The sequence below is a fragment of the Lepisma saccharinum genome, chromosome 12 (assembly GCF_977018435.1).
Source record: "Lepisma saccharinum chromosome 12, izLepSacc3.1, whole genome shotgun sequence".
NCBI lineage: Eukaryota > Metazoa > Arthropoda > Insecta > Zygentoma > Lepismatidae > Lepisma > Lepisma saccharinum.
In genome coordinates this window covers 40,761,249-40,781,270 of record NC_139240.1, presented here as the reverse complement: position 1 = coordinate 40,781,270, position 20,022 = coordinate 40,761,249, and the positions used below count along the sequence as shown (strand labels likewise).

At 39.4% G+C, this 20,022-nt stretch overlaps 1 protein-coding gene across 1 annotated transcript in view; it reads left to right on the top strand.

The window, feature by feature from the left end:
• Positions 1-19,623, top strand: part of LOC145996447 (serine protease inhibitor dipetalogastin-like) — a 74,035-nt gene extending 54,412 nt beyond the window's left edge. Inside the window, exons 8-9 of the mRNA XM_083132932.1 lie at positions 17,789-17,941; positions 19,362-19,623. Of these exons, the coding sequence (XP_082989058.1) occupies positions 17,789-17,941; positions 19,362-19,396 (188 nt within the window). The 3' untranslated portion in view covers positions 19,397-19,623. The remainder of the gene's footprint in view (positions 1-17,788; positions 17,942-19,361) is intronic.
• Positions 19,624-20,022: the final 399 nt, after the last annotated feature.

Genomic DNA, 20,022 nt, shown 5'->3' with positions numbered 1-20,022 from the left:
CCATATTTCTCTTATGTCACTAGGAATAGGTTCATTCCAATTTAACTGTTCCTTCCACAGTGATTGAATTAATATTTTAGCTAACATAGTGACTGGGGCTAGTAATCCGAGTGGATCAAATATGCGAGCTACCTCAGACAACAACAACCTTTTGGTTAATACAGGGTGTTCACTAGGTGGGTTAATGATGAAACTCAAATGATCAGTATCCGGGTGCCACACAAGGCCAAGAGTTCTTATGAATTCGCTGTTATGGATGGAAGATATTGTAGGTTTCTCTCGCAAATGCTCGGGAATACTGTTCAACACGTCCGCATGATTTGACGTCCACTTATGCAACTCAAATCCACCCTTTCTCAACAATTGTGTCAATTTTTGCTGTATCTCTATTGCTTCTGGAACACTGTCAGCTCCACTGCACAAATCGTCCATATAAAACTTATAACGATAAAATCTTGCTAATTAGCAGGTAAATCAATTAATCATCGTAATAAGCAATAATATGCATTGGATTGTTGCTGTTCACCGGGACTTGGACGGCAGAGTGCGAAGGACTAGCCTGTTTCCCGAGAGAAGAGGCCGAGCCTCGGGTAAAGAAATATAAAAATACAACTTTGTTACCAATGGTCAGATTCAACTGAAATTAAATACAGCCCAGCAGCAGATTATCATCGACGAAATCCCCAAAGCAGAATTTGATAGGAGATAAATTAAGCCCGATATTAAAGGTTAAACAGCTAGACTGGATAACAATAGCTACAGACTCCCTGGCACTGTCTTCGGAACGAACGTGCAGGTTACAATAGGCCCGATCTTTGGCTAACCTCTACTCGAGGTGCTGCTCGAGAAGGGTCAAAGAACTCCAAATATACGGGCGAAGATAGCAGGACAAGAGCCTACGATTTGATGACAATTTAGCAACGCTTGGACAGAGAGGGTACCGTAACAGACCTTTTGAATAACAAATAAATAGACGCGCAGAGAAGGGAAACCACCAGTTTTACTCAGATTTTCTTCGACGTGTTATCATCGTCAATCTCTCGAGAACCACCCGCGAAAGTATCCGCTTTGTGTCGCACCGTTCCGTGTTGTGTTATTTCGCACGTGTCAGTGTACTATCAATATGGAGTAGAGACAGAGAAAGGCCCTGCTGGGGGGCGTCCGACCCAGTTGCCACCTTGAAGATGCGGAGATCCTATCTTATCGCCCGGAAGCCATCTATTGACCACGCCGCAAACATCCACGACTTCACCACGAGGACTTCAGTCAGAGCCGACAAAGGTAAGCCGGAATGGACGTGAAAATGGATAAGCTTCGTTCGCCCCGTCGTGACATCCAATGAACTCGCTTTAATTACATTAAAAATCTCGAACAGACATTGCTTATTACGGTGATTAAATTGCATCAACTATAATTTTAACATGTAAAACCGTACAGCGTTCAATTATCCATTCATCCAAAGTATTTAATATTCAGATTGTACGACGCTATAAATTGTCAATATAATTATATATCAGTGATCCTCGTTAACCTCAAAATTAACAATATATAGATTAACATTCATTCAACAACAACATGTCAAATTAAGAACTGTTTAAATTAATGTAGCTAACTGTAAACATGCCGCCGAACTATTATTGTATTAATTACTAATGTATTTTGGATTGCCGAGAAATGAATGCGAGAGTGAAAGTATGAGTGAAAGGGGCAATGATGTAATGTTTATGCATGTGCTCTTTTATAGAAATTACAGTATATATATAGAACTAACCCTGTAGTGTGATTCGTTCTACCCTATGTAATCTCTTGGGCTCCAACTGATGGCACTTACCCTGGGACAAAAGGTAAATAGGTTCTTAATGATTGCCTTTTGTTTATTTGTTTAATTGTTTTTGTGGGTTTGACATTACCGTTGTAATGTAGATCCAGACTGACGTCAGGCACGTTAAATAAGTAGCCGTAGCCGAGGCGTACAGTTAAAAGATGGCGCCCGAACATGCGACATGTAGGTTCGACGAGTAATTCCGAACATTGTACAAGTAGGTTCGATGAGTAATTCCGAACATGTGACATGTAGGTTCGATGAGTAATTCCGAACATGCGACATGTAGGTTCGACGAGTAATCCCGAACAAAGCGACAAGTAGGTTCGATGAGTAATTCCGAACATGGTGACATGTATATTCGAGGAGTAATTCCGAACATTCGACGTGTAGGTCCGAGTAGGCCCGAAGTTTAAATAAGTGTCGATAGTTGGAAGGAAGTTATTAATAGTCGCAAAAATGAGTTTATTGTGCCATAATTATTCAGTTATAGAGCTATGTGCCTACATGCCTTCGACAGGAACCAAGAGATTGATAGAGGTAGAAAATCAAATATTAATCACTTATTGCAGTTAAAAAAAATACCACGCAGGACACCTAGAGTATGAAGCGTTTAGTTCTTTGTGTTGCTATAATCAGTAATTTTCTAGTTTAGAGTATTTAAGTGTATTTACGCATAGTTAGCATGTGAATTGAGTATTTAATTGTTTGTGCAATATATATAGTGGGCGTGAAGTAACAATGGTTAAAGTAATTTACATAGCGAGAGATTTTGGATTTTTATGCGGCGATAAGGATAAAGCATCGATCAAGGATGGTAAGGGGGGAGACGTAAAACCCCGTAGGGTCTATTTATGAAAAGGAAAAGAGAAATTTATATCTCGCTGCGTGAAAGCATCGAATCCAAGGAAGAAGAGAGAGAGAATAACGACCGAGGAGAAGGGTGATGGAGAGAATAACTCGACAAAGGAAGAAGATTGAAGAAATGGACAATCCAAAGGAAGGAGAGGAAGTGACGTTACTGGAAGGCGACCAGGGAGGAGAAAGCAACCGTGCTCCGGAGAATACCGTTATCCCTGAAAGTGAGCAGCCAACGGCAGTGTTACCAACCCAAGGCACCATGGATGTTCAAGCGATAATGGCGCTCTTCACTACGATGATGAAGCAACAAGAAGAAGAGAAAGAACGTCGAAAAGAGGAGAAAGAAAGGAAGAGAAAATTGGAAGAAGAGAAAGAGGAGAAGAGAAAATTGGAAGAACAAGATAAAGAACGTCGAAAAGAGGAGAAAGAAAGGAAGAGAAAATTGGAAGAAGAAGAGAAAGAGGAGAAGAGAAAATTGGAAGAACAAGAGAAAGAACGTCGAAAAGAGGAGAAAGAAAGGAAGAGAAAATTGGAAGAAGAAGAGAAAGAGGAGAAGAGAAAATTGGAAGAACAAGAGAAAGAACGTCGAAAAGAGGAGAAAGAAAGGAAGAGAAAATTGGAAGAAGAAGAGAAAGAGGAGAAGAGAAAATTGGAAGAACAAGAGAAAGAAAAGCAAAAAGAATTGCGAAGAAGAGAGAAAGAACAACAACACCGAGAGATGATGGATCAGTTTCTACAAGCATTAAAAAAGAATGATGAGAAAATAGAAAAAGCCCAAGAAGAGTGTGTTGAAAGACATCGTGATAACTCGAAAGACATTGAGAACCTGGAAAAAACGGTGGAAACTGAAGTCAGGCAGATCCATGAACACCTGGCACACCTGGGAGAGAAGATAGAAGAAAAGAAGAATGACGTAGAAAAGAGAATAGAAGAGGAATTCCGAATGGTTGATCGTCGACTTGCAGCGGATTCCAGAATGGTGGAAGAAAGATTTGGACAAATCGAAACAAAGATGACCTCGGAAGAACAGCAATGGAGGAAGATAAAAAACATGACGCAAGACTTACGCCAAGACGTCACACGAATCAAAGAAACGATGCAGAGAGAGACTCCTTCAATCGTTATTACGTCACCACGAACGAGGAACGAGGAAGACCAGCGAGAAACAACGCCCCTGGCGACATTAGCGCAGCAGCCATCTCGATCGGGGAGTCAAGCCACAGGCGATGACGTCATGGAGCAGGATAGCAGTTGCTCGCGAGTCCACTCCGTAGTACAGACCAGTGTAGCCACCTCGGAAATAGGCAGGCGTGCCATCTTCTCGAAGTTTTCACTGGACAACTTTATGATTTTCGACCAAGAGAAGACAGAAACTTTGCCATCCACGTTTCTTCAAGAATTCAAAAGAGATTGCATTTTATATGGGATTCACGAAGAGGATCACCTGAAGCTCATCCAGAAACTTCTTCGCGGTTCCGCACGCATTTGGTTAGACCACCAGGTACCAGCGTTCAAGACCTTTAGCACCTTCGAAAAAGCTTTCATTGAACAATTTCAGTGCAGATCATTGGTAGAGAGGAAGGTTACCCAGTTAAGAAACAAGCGGTACGACGTCAACGGAAGGCTCACATACAAACAGTTTTTCTGGCAGAGGGTGAATGAATTCCGTTCGCTTAAGCCCGGAACCGAAGTGATAGAAATCCTCACGGCTATCAGAGCTATGTACCCGAGCTACGTACAGAGACAGCTTACAGGAGATGTGTTAGAAAATTTTGACCGAATGTCGCTTATCCTTGAAGACATGGATTTGCTGAAGGAGAACGAAAAACATCGATGGGAAGATCAATCAAGCAGAAGAGGGAATAATAATTTTGATAGGAAGAGAGGAGAAAATTTTCCACGAGTGCAAATGGCGACTACACGCAATACATACAATGGACGGCGACAACAATTCAATCGACAAGAACAATCGCAGTACAATCCTCCAAGACAGCGAGACAGCGATGCCAAACGCTCGAATCGAGGAAACTACCGTGGAGGCGGACAGAACACAAACGCAGGTTACCGAGGGCGTGGCGACATACGATTTTCACGCGAGGAGGAAGACAATCGTATGAAAGAAGGCAGAACACAAGCTATTCATTTAGTAAGAACCGCCTACAACAATGAGAAGCAAGAGACTGACGAACAATGGCCTCAACCATCAACGAGTAGGGGACTCAATCCCAACGCGCCAGATTACCAGTCAGGTACTCGTCGGGATAACAACCACGGCGCAAGAGCGGAAAACTAACACCCTCCGACGACAGCTCGGCTCGTGTCGGCGGAGAGAGTATTGAACATCTAAAGAGCCTTTAAACTTGTAAATTATTCCTCATACTAGTGTAAATAATTTAACACAATTATGATATTATTATTATTATTAATATTCAAAAAACTGAGAACATATATATATATATATATATATATATATATATATATCTATATACATATCAATATCAGAGTATATATCATGTTATGTTTATGCCAACATTAATAACGTATTATTTATATTCTTATTACCCAGAATAGATATTATTTAGTAAAGAAACATGTATTTTAAATGGTTTGAATTGATGATAAGAAATATTTTATGTAATAACTCAATAATTCTGAACTATATCTCAAAGAGTGAATTTTCATCATAACTTAGAGTGTGAATGTAGTAAGTTTACATATGTATATGCATACATAATAGTATAATTCTCATAAGTGTTAGCAAGGTGTTTGTTAAATGATCAATGTTACAGAGTCAAGAACTGAAAATGAATGTTGAGTAATCCTGCAATTTTATGTTTGGTTAATATTAAAGGTAATGATGTAAAATTAATTGAAAAGTGCAATTTAGTCTATAGAGAAAGACAACTATATATTCCAGGGTTCGAGTCCCTATTCGAGCGCCTATGTGTAATAATTAGGCAAGATTTAACGTTAATTATTAATTGTGTTTTGATGAATTTCTCTTTCGCATATAATCTTAAGCTCAGAAAAAATTCATGTGTAAGGAGAGGGGAATGTTATAACGATAAAATCTTGCTAATTAGCAGGTAAATCAATTAATCATCGTAATAAGCAATAATATGCATTGGATTGTTGCTGTTCACCGGGACTTGGACGGCAGAGTGCGAAGGACTAGCCTGTTTCCCGAGAGAAGAGGCCGAGCCTCGGGTAAAGAAATATAAAAATACAACTTTGTTACCAATGGTCAGATTCAACTGAAATTAAATACAGCCCAGCAGCAGATTATCATCGACGAAATCCCCAAAGCAGAATTTGATAGGAGATAAATTAAGCCCGATATTAAAGGTTAAACAGCTAGACTGGATAACAATAGCTACAGACTCCCTGGCACTGTCTTCGGAACGAACGTGCAGGTTACAATAGGCCCGATCTTTGGCTAACCTCTACTCGAGGTGCTGCTCGAGAAGGGTCAAAGAACTCCAAATATACGGGCGAAGATAGCAGGACAAGAGCCTACGATTTGATGACAATTTAGCAACGCTTGGACAGAGAGGGTACCGTAACAGACCTTTTGAATAACAAATAAATAGACGCGCAGAGAAGGGAAACCACCAGTTTTACTCAGATTTTCTTCGACGTGTTATCATCGTCAATCTCTCGAGAACCACCCGCGAAAGTATCCGCTTTGTGTCGCACCGTTCCGTGTTGTGTTATTTCGCACGTGTCAGTGTACTATCAATATGGAGTAGAGACAGAGAAAGGCCCTGCTGGGGGGCGTCCGACCCAGTTGCCACCTTGAAGATGCGGAGATCCTATCTTATCGCCCGGAAGCCATCTATTGACCACGCCGCAAACATCCACGACTTCACCACGAGGACTTCAGTCAGAGCCGACAAAGGTAAGCCGGAATGGACGTGAAAATGGATAAGCTTCGTTCGCCCCGTCGTGACATCCAATGAACTCGCTTTAATTACATTAAAAATCTCGAACAGACATTGCTTATTACGGTGATTAAATTGCATCAACTATAATTTTAACATGTAAAACCGTACAGCGTTCAATTATCCATTCATCCAAAGTATTTAATATTCAGATTGTACGACGCTATAAATTGTCAATATAATTATATATCAGTGATCCTCGTTAACCTCAAAATTAACAATATATAGATTAACATTCATTCAACAACAACATGTCAAATTAAGAACTGTTTAAATTAATGTAGCTAACTGTAAACATGCCGCCGAACTATTATTGTATTAATTACTAATGTATTTTGGATTGCCGAGAAATGAATGCGAGAGTGAAAGTATGAGTGAAAGGGGCAATGATGTAATGTTTATGCATGTGCTCTTTTATAGAAATTACAGTATATATATAGAACTAACCCTGTAGTGTGATTCGTTCTACCCTATGTAATCTCTTGGGCTCCAACTGATGGCACTTACCCTGGGACAAAAGGTAAATAGGTTCTTAATGATTGCCTTTTGTTTATTTGTTTAATTGTTTTTGTGGGTTTGACATTACCGTTGTAATGTAGATCCAGACTGACGTCAGGCACGTTAAGTAAGTAGACGTCGAGTTACGTTATAAACTGTTGCTTTAAGACTTCTGCTGCAATCGGGTAATTTTCACCTTCATCGTCTGCTAACTGACGTAACACTCTCGTAGCAAGAAAAGCAGCTGGTGCCGTGCCATACGTGAGCGTATTTAAACGATAAACAATCACAGGTTGATTGGGGGATTCTCTCCACAAAATTAATTGGTAGTCTCTGTCCTGAAGATTCACCTTTATCTGGCGATACATCATACGAACATCACTCGTCAATGCAATAAGATGCCCACGAAAACGTAACAAAATGGATAGTAACTCTGGCTGTTGTTTACCTCCATTCATTAACACGTCATTCAAGGACACGCCTGTGCTAGTTTTACTCGATCCATTAAAAACTACTCTCAGTTTCGTACTTGTGCTTGTCTCCTTTGTTATAGAATGATGCGGAATGAAATAAGAACTAGCGGGGGCCTTGGAAGGTTCACAGTCCGCCACTGGTGTCATATGATTCAACGCAATGTACTCTTGCACGAATAACTTGTATTGTTCTAGTCTCTGGCTATCAACTCGAAGCCTACGCTCTTGACTAAGCAAACATTTCATCGCCTTATCTTTTGAATAACCTAACTCGTCGCGGTTGACCTTAAATGGTAAGCGTACGACGTACCGACCATCATCCTCGCGATAATGTGTTCGTACGAAATGTTCCTCGCACAATTGCTCTTCTTGACTCGGCACTCGTAATTTAGGAATCTCCTCAGATTCAAAAAACTTATTCAGAGTTTCGTTCAGATCATTTTCTTGGACAACAATGTGATAAGAAGACAGAGATTGTTGAGGTCTTTGTTGAGGAGTTTTGCCACAAACAACCCATCCCAAGCGGGTTTGAATAGCCACGGGTTCATTCATTCTCCCCTCTCTTCTTCCACTCATTAGTAACAATGGGAAAAGATCAGCCCCGATAAGCAACTGAATAGTGTCAGGTTTGTGATATGAAGGATCGGCAAGTTCAAGGTTTCGTAAATGTTTAAAACTCAGTGTGTTTGGTACACACGCTTGTGGCACTGTGTTGGATATTTTCTTCACAATTAAGGGCGAGCAATGATAGGATCTGTCCCCGTTTTTAGAGAGTATGTTCAAATCAACAGTAGAGTGTGAATTGCCGGCATTTACATCCGAAATTCCAGTAACCGACACGAACACTTTTTTACGTTTCAAGGCTAATAATTGGGCTGCGTTCTCGCTCAAAAATGACTTTTCACTAGCACTACCCAAAGTGCTCGCATGGAGTGAAGCTGATTTTGTTTATCCTTTACTATCACAACAGCAGTCGGTAACAAGACACGCGTTGCGTCACACTGCGTATCAGCTGTTATGTGCGACACCACTTGCGGCGTTGCCACGTTTCCACTTACCTTAGCTCTTTGCGAAGTTTCACGATGGATAGACGTGTGGTGAGACTTACCACAAGACCTACACGAGCCTGATTTACACCTATCCACAAAATGGGAATTATCAAGGCAGTTGAAACACAAGCCTTTCGATTTCACAAACACTTCCCTCTCTGGCACAGATAGGCTCATATATTCTTCACATTAACTCAAAAAATGCGATTCTCGACACATATGGCAAGAGGACGACACGTGAAATGAATTAGCACTTCTTCTAGCACTGGGTTCACTGTGGGGGGTTTCCTTTGGGATCTTGGTTTCGGGTCCTTGGAAGATGCAGATGCTGCGAGCGCTCTCGCTTTGTTGTCCAGGAAGCCGCTCAGCTGTTCGAAAGTAGGAAGTTGCTCGGACGACACGCTCAGCTCCCATTGTTGCTTCGAAGTACTGTCCAATTTCTCCACTGTATGAAACACTAGGATAGCGTCCCAATGCTGCACTGGAATGTCCAACACACGTAAAACTCGAACACATTCTGTCGTCACGTCAACAACCTTGCGTAAGCCGACAGCAGACTCAGTTTGTAATGAGGGTTGGGACACAAGCCGCTTAATTGTGTCGTTCACTAGCGCGTGTTTCTGTTCATATCTGTTAGTCAGAATGTCCCAAGCTTCTTTGTAATTCGAATCGGTTATCGCTATAGACTGTAACAATAACGCGGGTTCACCACGGACGCTCGATTTCAAATACTGAAGTTTTTGAGCGGGCGAAAGTGACGCGTTGTTGTGTACGGACGCCACGAACAAGTCTCTAAAAGAAAGCCACTGCTGCAGATTTCCTGTAAAAGTAGGCAAATCTAACCTCGGTAGACGCACATCACTCACTGTCTTTGTCTCGGTCACGGTCACGGTAGTTTGCTGTTTTTTCGCGATGTATAACTTGGCCAATGCTTCGTCGAGCCTGTCCTGCACTGAACCAATTTCCTCATCATACTGCTCAAACTGTTCGTCGGTGCACTTTTCTGAGATTTCACGGATCAGTTTTTGAGTGTCTTCTGTCAGTTGTAATGCTTTGTCTATGTACACTAAAACATTACCTTCGGTGAGATCATCTGCCGCCAATTTCTTCTCTAAACGTGTGACGTCACGTTTGAGGAGACGTTTGTTTGAAAGTATTTGCTCCATATTTAAGTCTCAAAACACGTAAAGTACATACACGAAGATCACAGTCACACCCGGCAAGGATACGATGCACAGAATTGCTGGTAAGCACAAAAACACTGTCTCTCGAAGCTCAAACACAAAGCCGACTTTCTCAGCGGGAACACAATGGATGACCGGACCGTAACGAATCGAATCAACAATTTATCCGGCCCGGAGGACCATGAATAGCTTCCTAGTTCCTGGGTGTGTGGTTTCGCGTATGTCAGTTCACTCTGGTGCAAATGAAACATATATGTAGATTAACTTATACTTTAATAACATGAAGCACGTAAATAACACGATATATAATGAAGCAGTGGCGAAGCGTCCTATGAGGCCAGGAGGCCGGGCCTACCCTCGCCATTACTCTTTTAAAGGTGTATTTACTTATTTCGTCAAAACATATGTAATGCAATGGAAAAGTTTGGAATTTTTCATTTATGATAATTACAAAAAAATTCTAACCCTGTCCAGTATACGAACTTTCCACGGAGTGAGGCACATTTGCTGGGGCCTCTTCTCTTCACATTCCGTCCTACGGTCGTATATGCGGGAAGCCTAATCTTACGAGTACTGTACGTATGCTTATAACGTGCTCCTGAGGCCGGCCTCGCGGTGTTACCCACTAGGACGAACAGCATATCAGCAACACTGCATTTCCGCCAGGGTTGGAAATTTGTGGTGTACCGGCATTTTTTATAAACATTAGCCTGTGTTCGTGCAGAGAGACTTCTATTTCATTGTACATTCTCCATATTTTGTACGAAACTTAGGTTTTCCTTCCTTTTATCGACAAGTGTAAGTGAAATTGAAAATTACAGAGTACTGTAGTTCTGACTTCGTTTTCTGGTCAGAGTGCTGATGGTCTTGTCGATTCACCCAACACCGTAGCGTAAACAGAAAGTCCAAAGAACTTATATTTGTAAAGTAAGTCTTCATACCAAATTACGTAAATTAAAATGATAGTTACGCCTTATATTTACAAAGTAGTTTTACTTTCACTGGGAATAGAATAATTTATTTTTATCGTAAACGGGGATTCTCCCGCTCGTTCACCCTCTGGGAAAACTTGCCTCCTGCTCACGACTCTAGAAGGGAGCTTGGCGCTTGGCTCGGAGCGCGAGGTTCGTGGCGGTAGAGCTTTGTTTTTGATTCGTGTCATGTGCAGCGATCACATTTATGCAAGAAGTGCTGGACTGAAATGCAAGAACAATAAGAACAATCGAGTTCTTAATTGAGTGAAGATGTAATCATCGGTAAGGTAGGACCCACTTTTGGTCTTTCATGTTTCCTTCTTATAACAATCATTTCTAAAATGTTTTCAAGTATATTTTCCTTTGCAAGTAGCAGTGGCAAGTGACAGCAAAATATTTTAAAAAATTCAAAGTTGTTGAAACGTTATTTAATGCGTTAACACTGTCGTTGAATAAATATTACAAGCAGATATTTTTGTATGCAGCCGACACAAGCGAAGAGGTAGGCAGTTTCGTTTACCCTGAAGGGATAACAAGAGAAGAGGGCGGCAAAATAAAGTACAATGCAAGGGAAGACTTTTATTGGGTTTAGGACAAAGAGGGTTATGGGGTTATTGCGCGGGCCATGTCTGTTTCAGGTCTGGCGGAACAGGCCAGTGTTGTCACATTGGATTGGCAGAAAAGAGCTAAATTGCGCCTAAAATTGGGATTCTATTCTCTCAAGCAACTTCATTTATTATAACCTGTTTATATGTTACATAGTAACCTGTCGTGTTGCCGGGTCCCAAACAAGGATCCTATGTTCTGTTATCACGTAAAAATGTCTACTAACACAAGGGGTAGAACAAACTAGGATGCGAAGTATACACACTGAATGAGAGAGGTCACCTTTACTTATGTTTTTTCTTGAAAGCCCCGTAGTCGTCATCCTAACACGTTACGAAGCCAGGTGACCTAATTGTGGTCATGTCAATGTTTCCTGGTCATCTTTAATTCATTCTCCATACATTCCCATCGTCACGATTAGCATAGATCAGAACAAATGAGACGAAAATATCCAAAATTTAAATTATGTTTACTTGCACATACAGGTGTCAGAAATTCATTTATTTAGAAAGCCAAGACTGGAATTAACTACAACCATTCCTTTAGTTAGACAACAGATAACAATGGTGTTTTCCTCGGTGCGAGGAAGTCTTGCTACAAAATCTAAGTTGGCAGCAATAGAACATACCAAACTGACAGTCGCTGAAAGTGCGGAATTCTGTCGTCTGCTCACGGCACAAACGTCAGACTGACTGGGGTTCTTCTAGCCCTTTTCACCTCAATTGCAAAATAAATAAATAAATTTAGAAAAAAGTGATGAATTGACAACAGGGCTCAAGCACTATTCGTTGGATTTTCGCGATGTCTCATGATTGGTAGTTCTTTCTGGAGGTCCGTGCATAAATCAGGGGTTGAAAAAATACAAACAAATAAAAAAACAGAAATGAACAAAAATGTAGATCGATGACATCTGGTGGGTGGGGGAGAACGTCTAAGACATAATTATCGTGCTGATGGCCGGTAACAACACTTTTGAAAACTTCACGCCACTGGCAAGTAAAGAAGCGGTCTGGAGAGACATTGAACCACTCTCCATGACATAGCCCCCCCCCCCCTTCCCTTTCTTTTTACAGATTTAAGCAACTAATGGAAATTATCGCACTTCTGTGCCTACCCTGCTAGGAACTCTACGCTTCGCCACTGTAATGAAGGTTTCCACACAAATGTACACGAATATGTCGAGGTGTACAACACACGTACGTCGTCTCACGACTCAACTCGGACTCACACTGCGCATGCGCACACTGCATGGCAACAAGCTTAATAAGAATGACAATTCGTCTGAACATGTAGGTACTTACTCTTTCCGCTGAATCCGATGAAAAGAAAACTTAGCATTCAAGAACTGTGGTTAATAAAAGGACAATCGGTTGTGCATCCTACCTCATCTTCATTCAAGCAGTGTGTGGTATTGTTCACATCTGCAAAATCGATTGCAAAATATACATATTTAGGTGGAGGGACAAAAAATGAGAAACTTTAAGAAGACATTAGTTTCCCATTAAACCAACATGTAAATGCTATGTCTTATTCCCGACGAAAGGAGGTGAGAAATTGAGGAGAAATAACAGGTCGGTCTAATTTCTATGTTCCAGGGCCTAGGGTGACAATGACAACCACCTTCCCAGCTACAGCTACATTTTTTACTAGTCCAATTTGATATAATTTTAAAATCTTATCTATGACTGTAGAAGTACGTTTTTACCCCATGCTGTTACCAGCCCTAAAGAGAGAGAGAGAGAGAGAGAGAGAGAGAGAGAGAGAGAGAGAGAGAGAGAACAAGAGATGTATGCAACATTCAGACACAGACTGACATCATTCTTTGTTATTCCTTCTTTGTATGTGTTTATGATGTTATTCTTAGTAAAGTATGTTTGAAGTCCAAACTAATTGCTTATCTTTGTTATTATAACACAAACTCTCACCCTCGGAAAATTTTAATGGGGGGGGAAATTTTAATAGAACAAGATCGTTGGATTGAAGGTGGGAGATCCCCCTTCTGCCGTGGGAATTCGTACCCTAAAGGTGACTACCACAAAAAGAGGACATTTTCTCATCAAGTCTGAAGTTCGAAAAAAAGTTAAAACAGGGAGTAAATATGGTGAACTGTCCCGATCAAATTGGAACATTTAGTAGCTTCGCATAAATGGTTATAACCAGTGCTCGAAAATTTTTCTTCAGAGCTAGGCGCCAGCTCTGAAAATCAGGCGCCAGGAAACCACCTATTAGCAATTGTGCATACTACAGATTGTTTCAGAAGTCACGCAACCTAAACTTTGAAAATGTATATCATGAAAACGTTAATAAATTTATTTTAGCATTTATCTAAATAAAAGCAATTACATTATTTGAAAAAAAAACATTGTTCATTTGAAGAGAACATCCGAGAATTGATTTTCAACAATAAATACCAACTCTTAACAATTTGTGGGATCATTTGTTGGTGTTTGACTTGTCGTAAAACAGTTGCTTTGTGAGGTACAGCAGAAGCAGGGTATTTCTTCCTTGAAAACTTCTTGCACCTGAGTGTAAGAATTAGTAGTAAAATACTCTTCAGTAAAGCACACACGTTGCTCCAATGTATACGCCATGCTGAATAATAAAAAAAAACAGGCACAGTAGCGGCGAAAGTGAGCGAAGAAATTTCAGGATAACCAGGGGCAGTCTAGAATACTCTCAAGAGTTCAATTTCGACACAAAATCTTGATTTATGATTTTTCATGTACATGTATGGCCAATACTTAGGCACATGTTGCATGCGTCTGTTGACAATATTTCGACCTGCTTGTGTTGCCATCTACGGAGATATGTACCAAAAATGTCACTTTTTCACTCAAACCATAAAATCGTCAGTCAAAAATCCATCAAATATTGCACATGACCAATATTTGTCGTAAATGATAGATTGACATGGTATCAGTCATCAGACATCTAATTATGACCCTTCGATAATTTCCTAGATATTTTTCTCACTCAAAAGTTCATTTCTGGAAAAAATTTAACCCTGCCTTCCGCCAGTTATTAATTTATCTAATTTTTTGTATGGCGTAAACTGAAAATTTTATGCAATGAAAAATATCTCAATGGATGAGGCTTTATAATGCAGAAAATCCGGTGTAAATATCTCTTACGGTTTTCATGATATACATTTTCAAAGTTTGGGTTGTGCGACTTTGGAAACATTCTGTATAAGAAGCTGAGCATCACTGTATTCAAAACATTGCTAAATCATTTGAGAAAGCAGGAAATGGGGGACAAAGAGTAAGAAATTGTTACTGAATCTATGGAATGTTCACAACGTTGATAAAGAAAATGCTAACTTACGCTGTACTGCAATTTGAACTTAGAATCTTCAAAATTTTGGACATATTACAGCAAAAGATCACAGTCGCCAGGCTGAAATTTTTAGTCGCCATGGCGACCTGGCGACCGGGATTTTTAGAGCCCTGGTTATAACACTAAAATTACTAAATGTAGTAGACCTCAGACTTCTGGAGTCTGCTTCTCTCCAGAGACAACCCATTCATTTATACAAGAAGAAAATCTAAATTCTTGCAAAATCTTAAAAGAAATTATCCGTTATTTTTGTGGGTTTGCATCAAAATATTTCATGGCTCGAGCCCCCCTTCCCCTGGGTACGAGCCTTCGGTGGAATCACATATTGATTCGGATCCCAATTTAAACTGCAGGCCAAGTTCGATTAGCCTATCTGTGCATAAAGAGGGCTTAAAACACCAACTCAATCAATCAATCAATTTAAAATTGTTTCAATAAAAAAAAACTTAATTTAATTCATAAAAAAATTCAATCGTAGTTTGGTTTTAAGCCTCAGAAAGATAGAGAGTTGAAACGTCACGTTGTTAAGTGTTTTTTTTTTACTGAAATATAGACTGCCTTGGTCAGCATATAGTGTTTCATCAATTAAAATAAATTTAATTTATTGAGTGGATGAGTATTCCAATCCAATTACAAGCATCAATTTATTAGAATTTTTATTTAAAAATATAAAAAAACATCAGAATATAAAGATATGTATTAGGTAATCACAAAATATACTGCTGGACAATGAAAACCGGACACTTTAATATTTGACATCTGAATTGCAATAACAGCTCGCAGGTATATTACAGAATGTTCGGCAGATCATGTAGTACCATATGCACCATTCATAGGCTCGGACTTTGTTTATGCATTCGTACTTAATTCAGTTTCTGCAACATTTAGTTAGCCCTTGTACCAGAGCTTTTATCGACCCATTGCGTTATCACAAAAAATGCAAGTGTCCGGTTTTTTTTGTCCAGCAGTATAAATTTGTTTTCGCATAATGTTGGTACGAATTCAAAACTTTGAATTTTGTATAACTTCCAGAATAATTAAAAGTGCCACGCAAGTGTCACGTGCCAATTTTGTGGATAATAATAATAATAATAATAATAATAATAATAATAATAATAATAATAATATCGTCTTTATTGAGAGGGCGTGTTTCGGCCTCGCGGGCCGTTCTTACAACAAACCCTTTAAAAAAACATATTACAATTGACACTTTCCACTTCTTGAAAATCATTGTTGCAGTAGAAAGAATAAAAATAAAAAAAATAAAAAAAACAAAAATAAAAAAAACACAAAAAAAACATTCCTACTTATAATGTAAACAATTAATGTACGCAAACGAACAAAACGCCGAAAAGTGTCGGTCGGTATCGGCAAATAAAATTCTACCGACACTTTCCGATAACACTGCTATCGGCCGGTATCGGTAAATAAAGGTAAATAATAATAATAATAATAATATCGTCTTTATTGAGTGGGCGTGTTTCGGCCTCGCGGGCCGTTCTTACAACAAACCCTTGTGACATACATATTACAATTTACACTTTACACTTTTGAAAATCACTGTTGCAGTAGAAAAATAAAGATGAAACATTCATACTTATAATGTAAACAATTAACGTACTGAATGTACAGAGTTAAATCTAAAACCACAATTAGAATAAAATTATTGATCTAAATCTAAATCCACAATTAGAATAAAATTATTACAAAGATAAAACTAGAACTAAAACCAATACCTCATTCCCATTCATTATAGAAAAGACAAAGTCAGATGCTTCTTTAGGTTTATTTTGTGTGTTAAAGGGTGGAGCTCTCCTGAGGTCAGTGGTGGGGGGAGGTCATTTCATTCTTTTATTGCAGTGACTATGAAAGAATTTCCATAGAGTGTTGTTCTGTGTGTGGGAATCGTGAATTGTGTTTTTTGGAGAAGGTTAATTTGTTTCGCAATTTGATTTCCCTAAAAAAGAACAAAGTGGTGTCTACTTATTTTATTGAAAACAATCCAATCCAAAATGTTTCCAACCAAAAGGCCCTAGATATTATCATGGATGAAAAACTCACTTTTAATTATCATATTATAGCTACCACTAAAAAAGCCATGCGCCTTCTCGGTCTTCTATACAGATTTAGCGAAATTCAAAACCCATCATCTCCTGTTTTATTCTTTAAATCTTTCATCACGCCCATCCTTGAATACTGTTCCCCAATTTGGGCAATGGCCTCAAAAACCAATTTCACCAGAATAGATTCTGTTCTCAGTTTCTTTCTTGCAATTGTTCGCCATAGAATACCTTCCTTTCGACATGTATCCAAATCAGACACCATGGCTGCTCTGAATATTCACACTCCATCTTTCGTCGTGATCTAGCTGACATGAAATTTTTATACAAGATAATAAATGGCAAAATCAGAACAGATCTCCTAATCAGTGAATTCACACTTAGGGTACCCCAAAAGCAAACGCTCAACCTGCAACTCTTCCACAACCCAACCACTAGGCTATCCCTTCTACAACGCTCCTTGCTTTACAGGTTCCCAGAAATCTACAACAAGTTCCCCCTGAATGTAGTTATTTTACTTCCAAAACGTAATTTTTGTATGTTACTGACCAAGAACATGTAAATCTATTCCATCTTGTTATTGTTTCTATCTTTTGTTATTTTTTGTTTGTACTTTATGTTGTTTCAGTGTAAAATGGCCAAATAAGACTGTATCTGAAACTCTGAGTAAATAAATAAATAAATATAAATATTTAGGTTCCTTATTGTTCAGGATCCTGTAAATAATATACAACCAATACTTTCCGATACCCATACATCGGCATCGGTATCAGCACAGTCAAAACACATGGACAACTTCTCGACGGTTAATTTATAAAACTAGACAGTAAATCTTCGGTGGGCAAAAAAAACATAGTGTATGGGTTAATTTACTACATTTTTTTGTTTCATCAGTATTGCACTAAAGCGTATGGTGAAAATACTCTGTGGTAAAACAGCTAAATTGTGATGCAAAACAGTAATAACATTTTTATCTTCTTTCAGTTGAAGTTGTCCGGTGGAACTCAACATGTTCCCAGGAGGACGATCCTTGTTTTAGAGCCAAAGTTGACCACCAGAGGGAAATACTGTGCGGAAATGACAAGCAAACTTATATAAGTAAATTAGCTCTGTTGTGTGCCATGTCTCAACGATCAGGTAATTTCACATTTTTTTATGTCTTACTTTTTGGATTCTGATTTCATACCATTTCATCCTCAATGGTGCAGTTCTTGTCAGCCTCAGACTATAATGCACTGAAAGGGAAGAATTATATTTATGTGGAATTTCGGGTTAGATTTTCCTACTTTAATCACTTAGAAAATAGGTCAGTATCTTTAATCCACAACATTTTTTCAATTTTTTTTGTTTATTTCGTATTTATCTCAAATATCTCAATGTACTTATGTCTGACTCGAACAGAGCAAATACCACGGAAGTTATGATTCAATAAGAAAATAACTATTGAATAGAAAAATAATAATTCTGAAAAGTAACAAGTATCTCCATTCCTTTCATTTCTTCTTTTGAATTGCCGACCTCCGTGGTGTAATGGTTAGCACAGCGCGCTACGACGCCAGAGGTCCCGTGTTTGAATCCCTATCTGAGCATGGGCGTTCTTTGTGAGTGTCTCCTCATCAATTTCATCTTATCATGATTCATCTTTATCGTCGATATTAGCCAAAATGGCAGCAAAGCGACGCTAAATCTAATATATAAAAATGGTTGTATGTATATGTGTGTGTGTGTGTGTGTGTATGTTTGTTCCCGTATAACTCTCGAACGCCTGGAGCGATTTCAACCAAACTTGGTACGCGTATCACTTGCAACCTGGAAAGAAATACTGTGGGGGTAAGACACCCCTGGCACCCCTGGGGTGGGGGTAAGGAGGGAGTGACATGTAAAAATAATCGAAAACGACCGATATTAGTGTGGAATCCATAGTTGTTGGCGTCGCTAAGATGAATAGTGAGACTTCCAATGCCGTTCAACTCCAAGACACCCCTGGCACCCCTAGGGATGGGGGTGGGAAGGGGGTGACATGTAAAAATAATCGAAAATGACCTATATTGGTGTGGAATCCATATTTTTCGGGGTCGCTAAGATGAATAGTGACACTCCCAATGCCGTTCAACTCCAAGACACCTATAGCACCCCTAGGGGTAGGGGTGGGTAGTGGGTGACATGTAAAACGACTGATATTAGTGTGGAATCCATATTTTTCAGGGTCGCTAAGATGAATAGTGACACTCCCAATACCGTTCAGCTCCAAGTTCATTTTACACTATAGTTAGGATTCATTATTTTCCTGTCTAATAGAACATTGGGACGGGCAACGCCGGGCAGTCAGCTAGTAAGAAATATAAAATGAAACAAATCTTCTTTCGAAGCAGAGTATTACGTACGTCAAATACAGAGATGAATCCAGATAAAACGGTTACGTAGGCAGTGGGGCGAGAACATTTTGCGGCGAATGACATTATTCCTCTAGGTATCAAATGTAAAATTAATATTTGTGTAAAAGTTGGTACAGAAAATAGGCATAATCATGTGTTTGTGTTGTATCTGCTTCTTTCAGACTTGGACCTGAGAAATTACGGAGAATGCATATAACAAAAGCTTAAAGTTGATGACAGCAAGCTTCGTCTCATACATAGTACGACATGGACATCTTTCGTAATTGAAAAACGGACATCAGTTCTACACGTACACAGCATGAACTGAGAAGAGGTGGCATTTTCTATTCTTTTCTTAAGAAAATGGACTGTTGGCTAGAGAACACTAGAATTCTGGAGCTTAATTCTAGTGAGAAACCAAGTGCCTGTATGAAATTAACATTTCAAAGCCAAATTTTGATAATTAAATTATTTATCATACTTTACTGTTGTTTCCTGCATGTATTTAGCTTTAATTTCTCCTTTGTACATTTAACGTCGGTTATTTAATTTCCGCTCTGCTTTTCCTGGACCTGAATTCGCTCACGACTTCTAAAGAGTCTACAGATGAGACGATGTCGTTGTCGATGGATACAGATCCACCAACCCATCTGAAACCCTGGCGTGGAAGCAGTGGCGCTAGTGTCGCTAGTTAAAGTTACGGGGAAGCCTTTAGTTCGCATATTTTCCGAGGTTTCAGAAAGCTTGGTGGAACTATAATAGAGAACCTGGCAACCTTGGTAAATGGACGGGTGATGTAGCTATACCTGTAAGTACTATAGTACCATGTAGAGTAAGAATTAC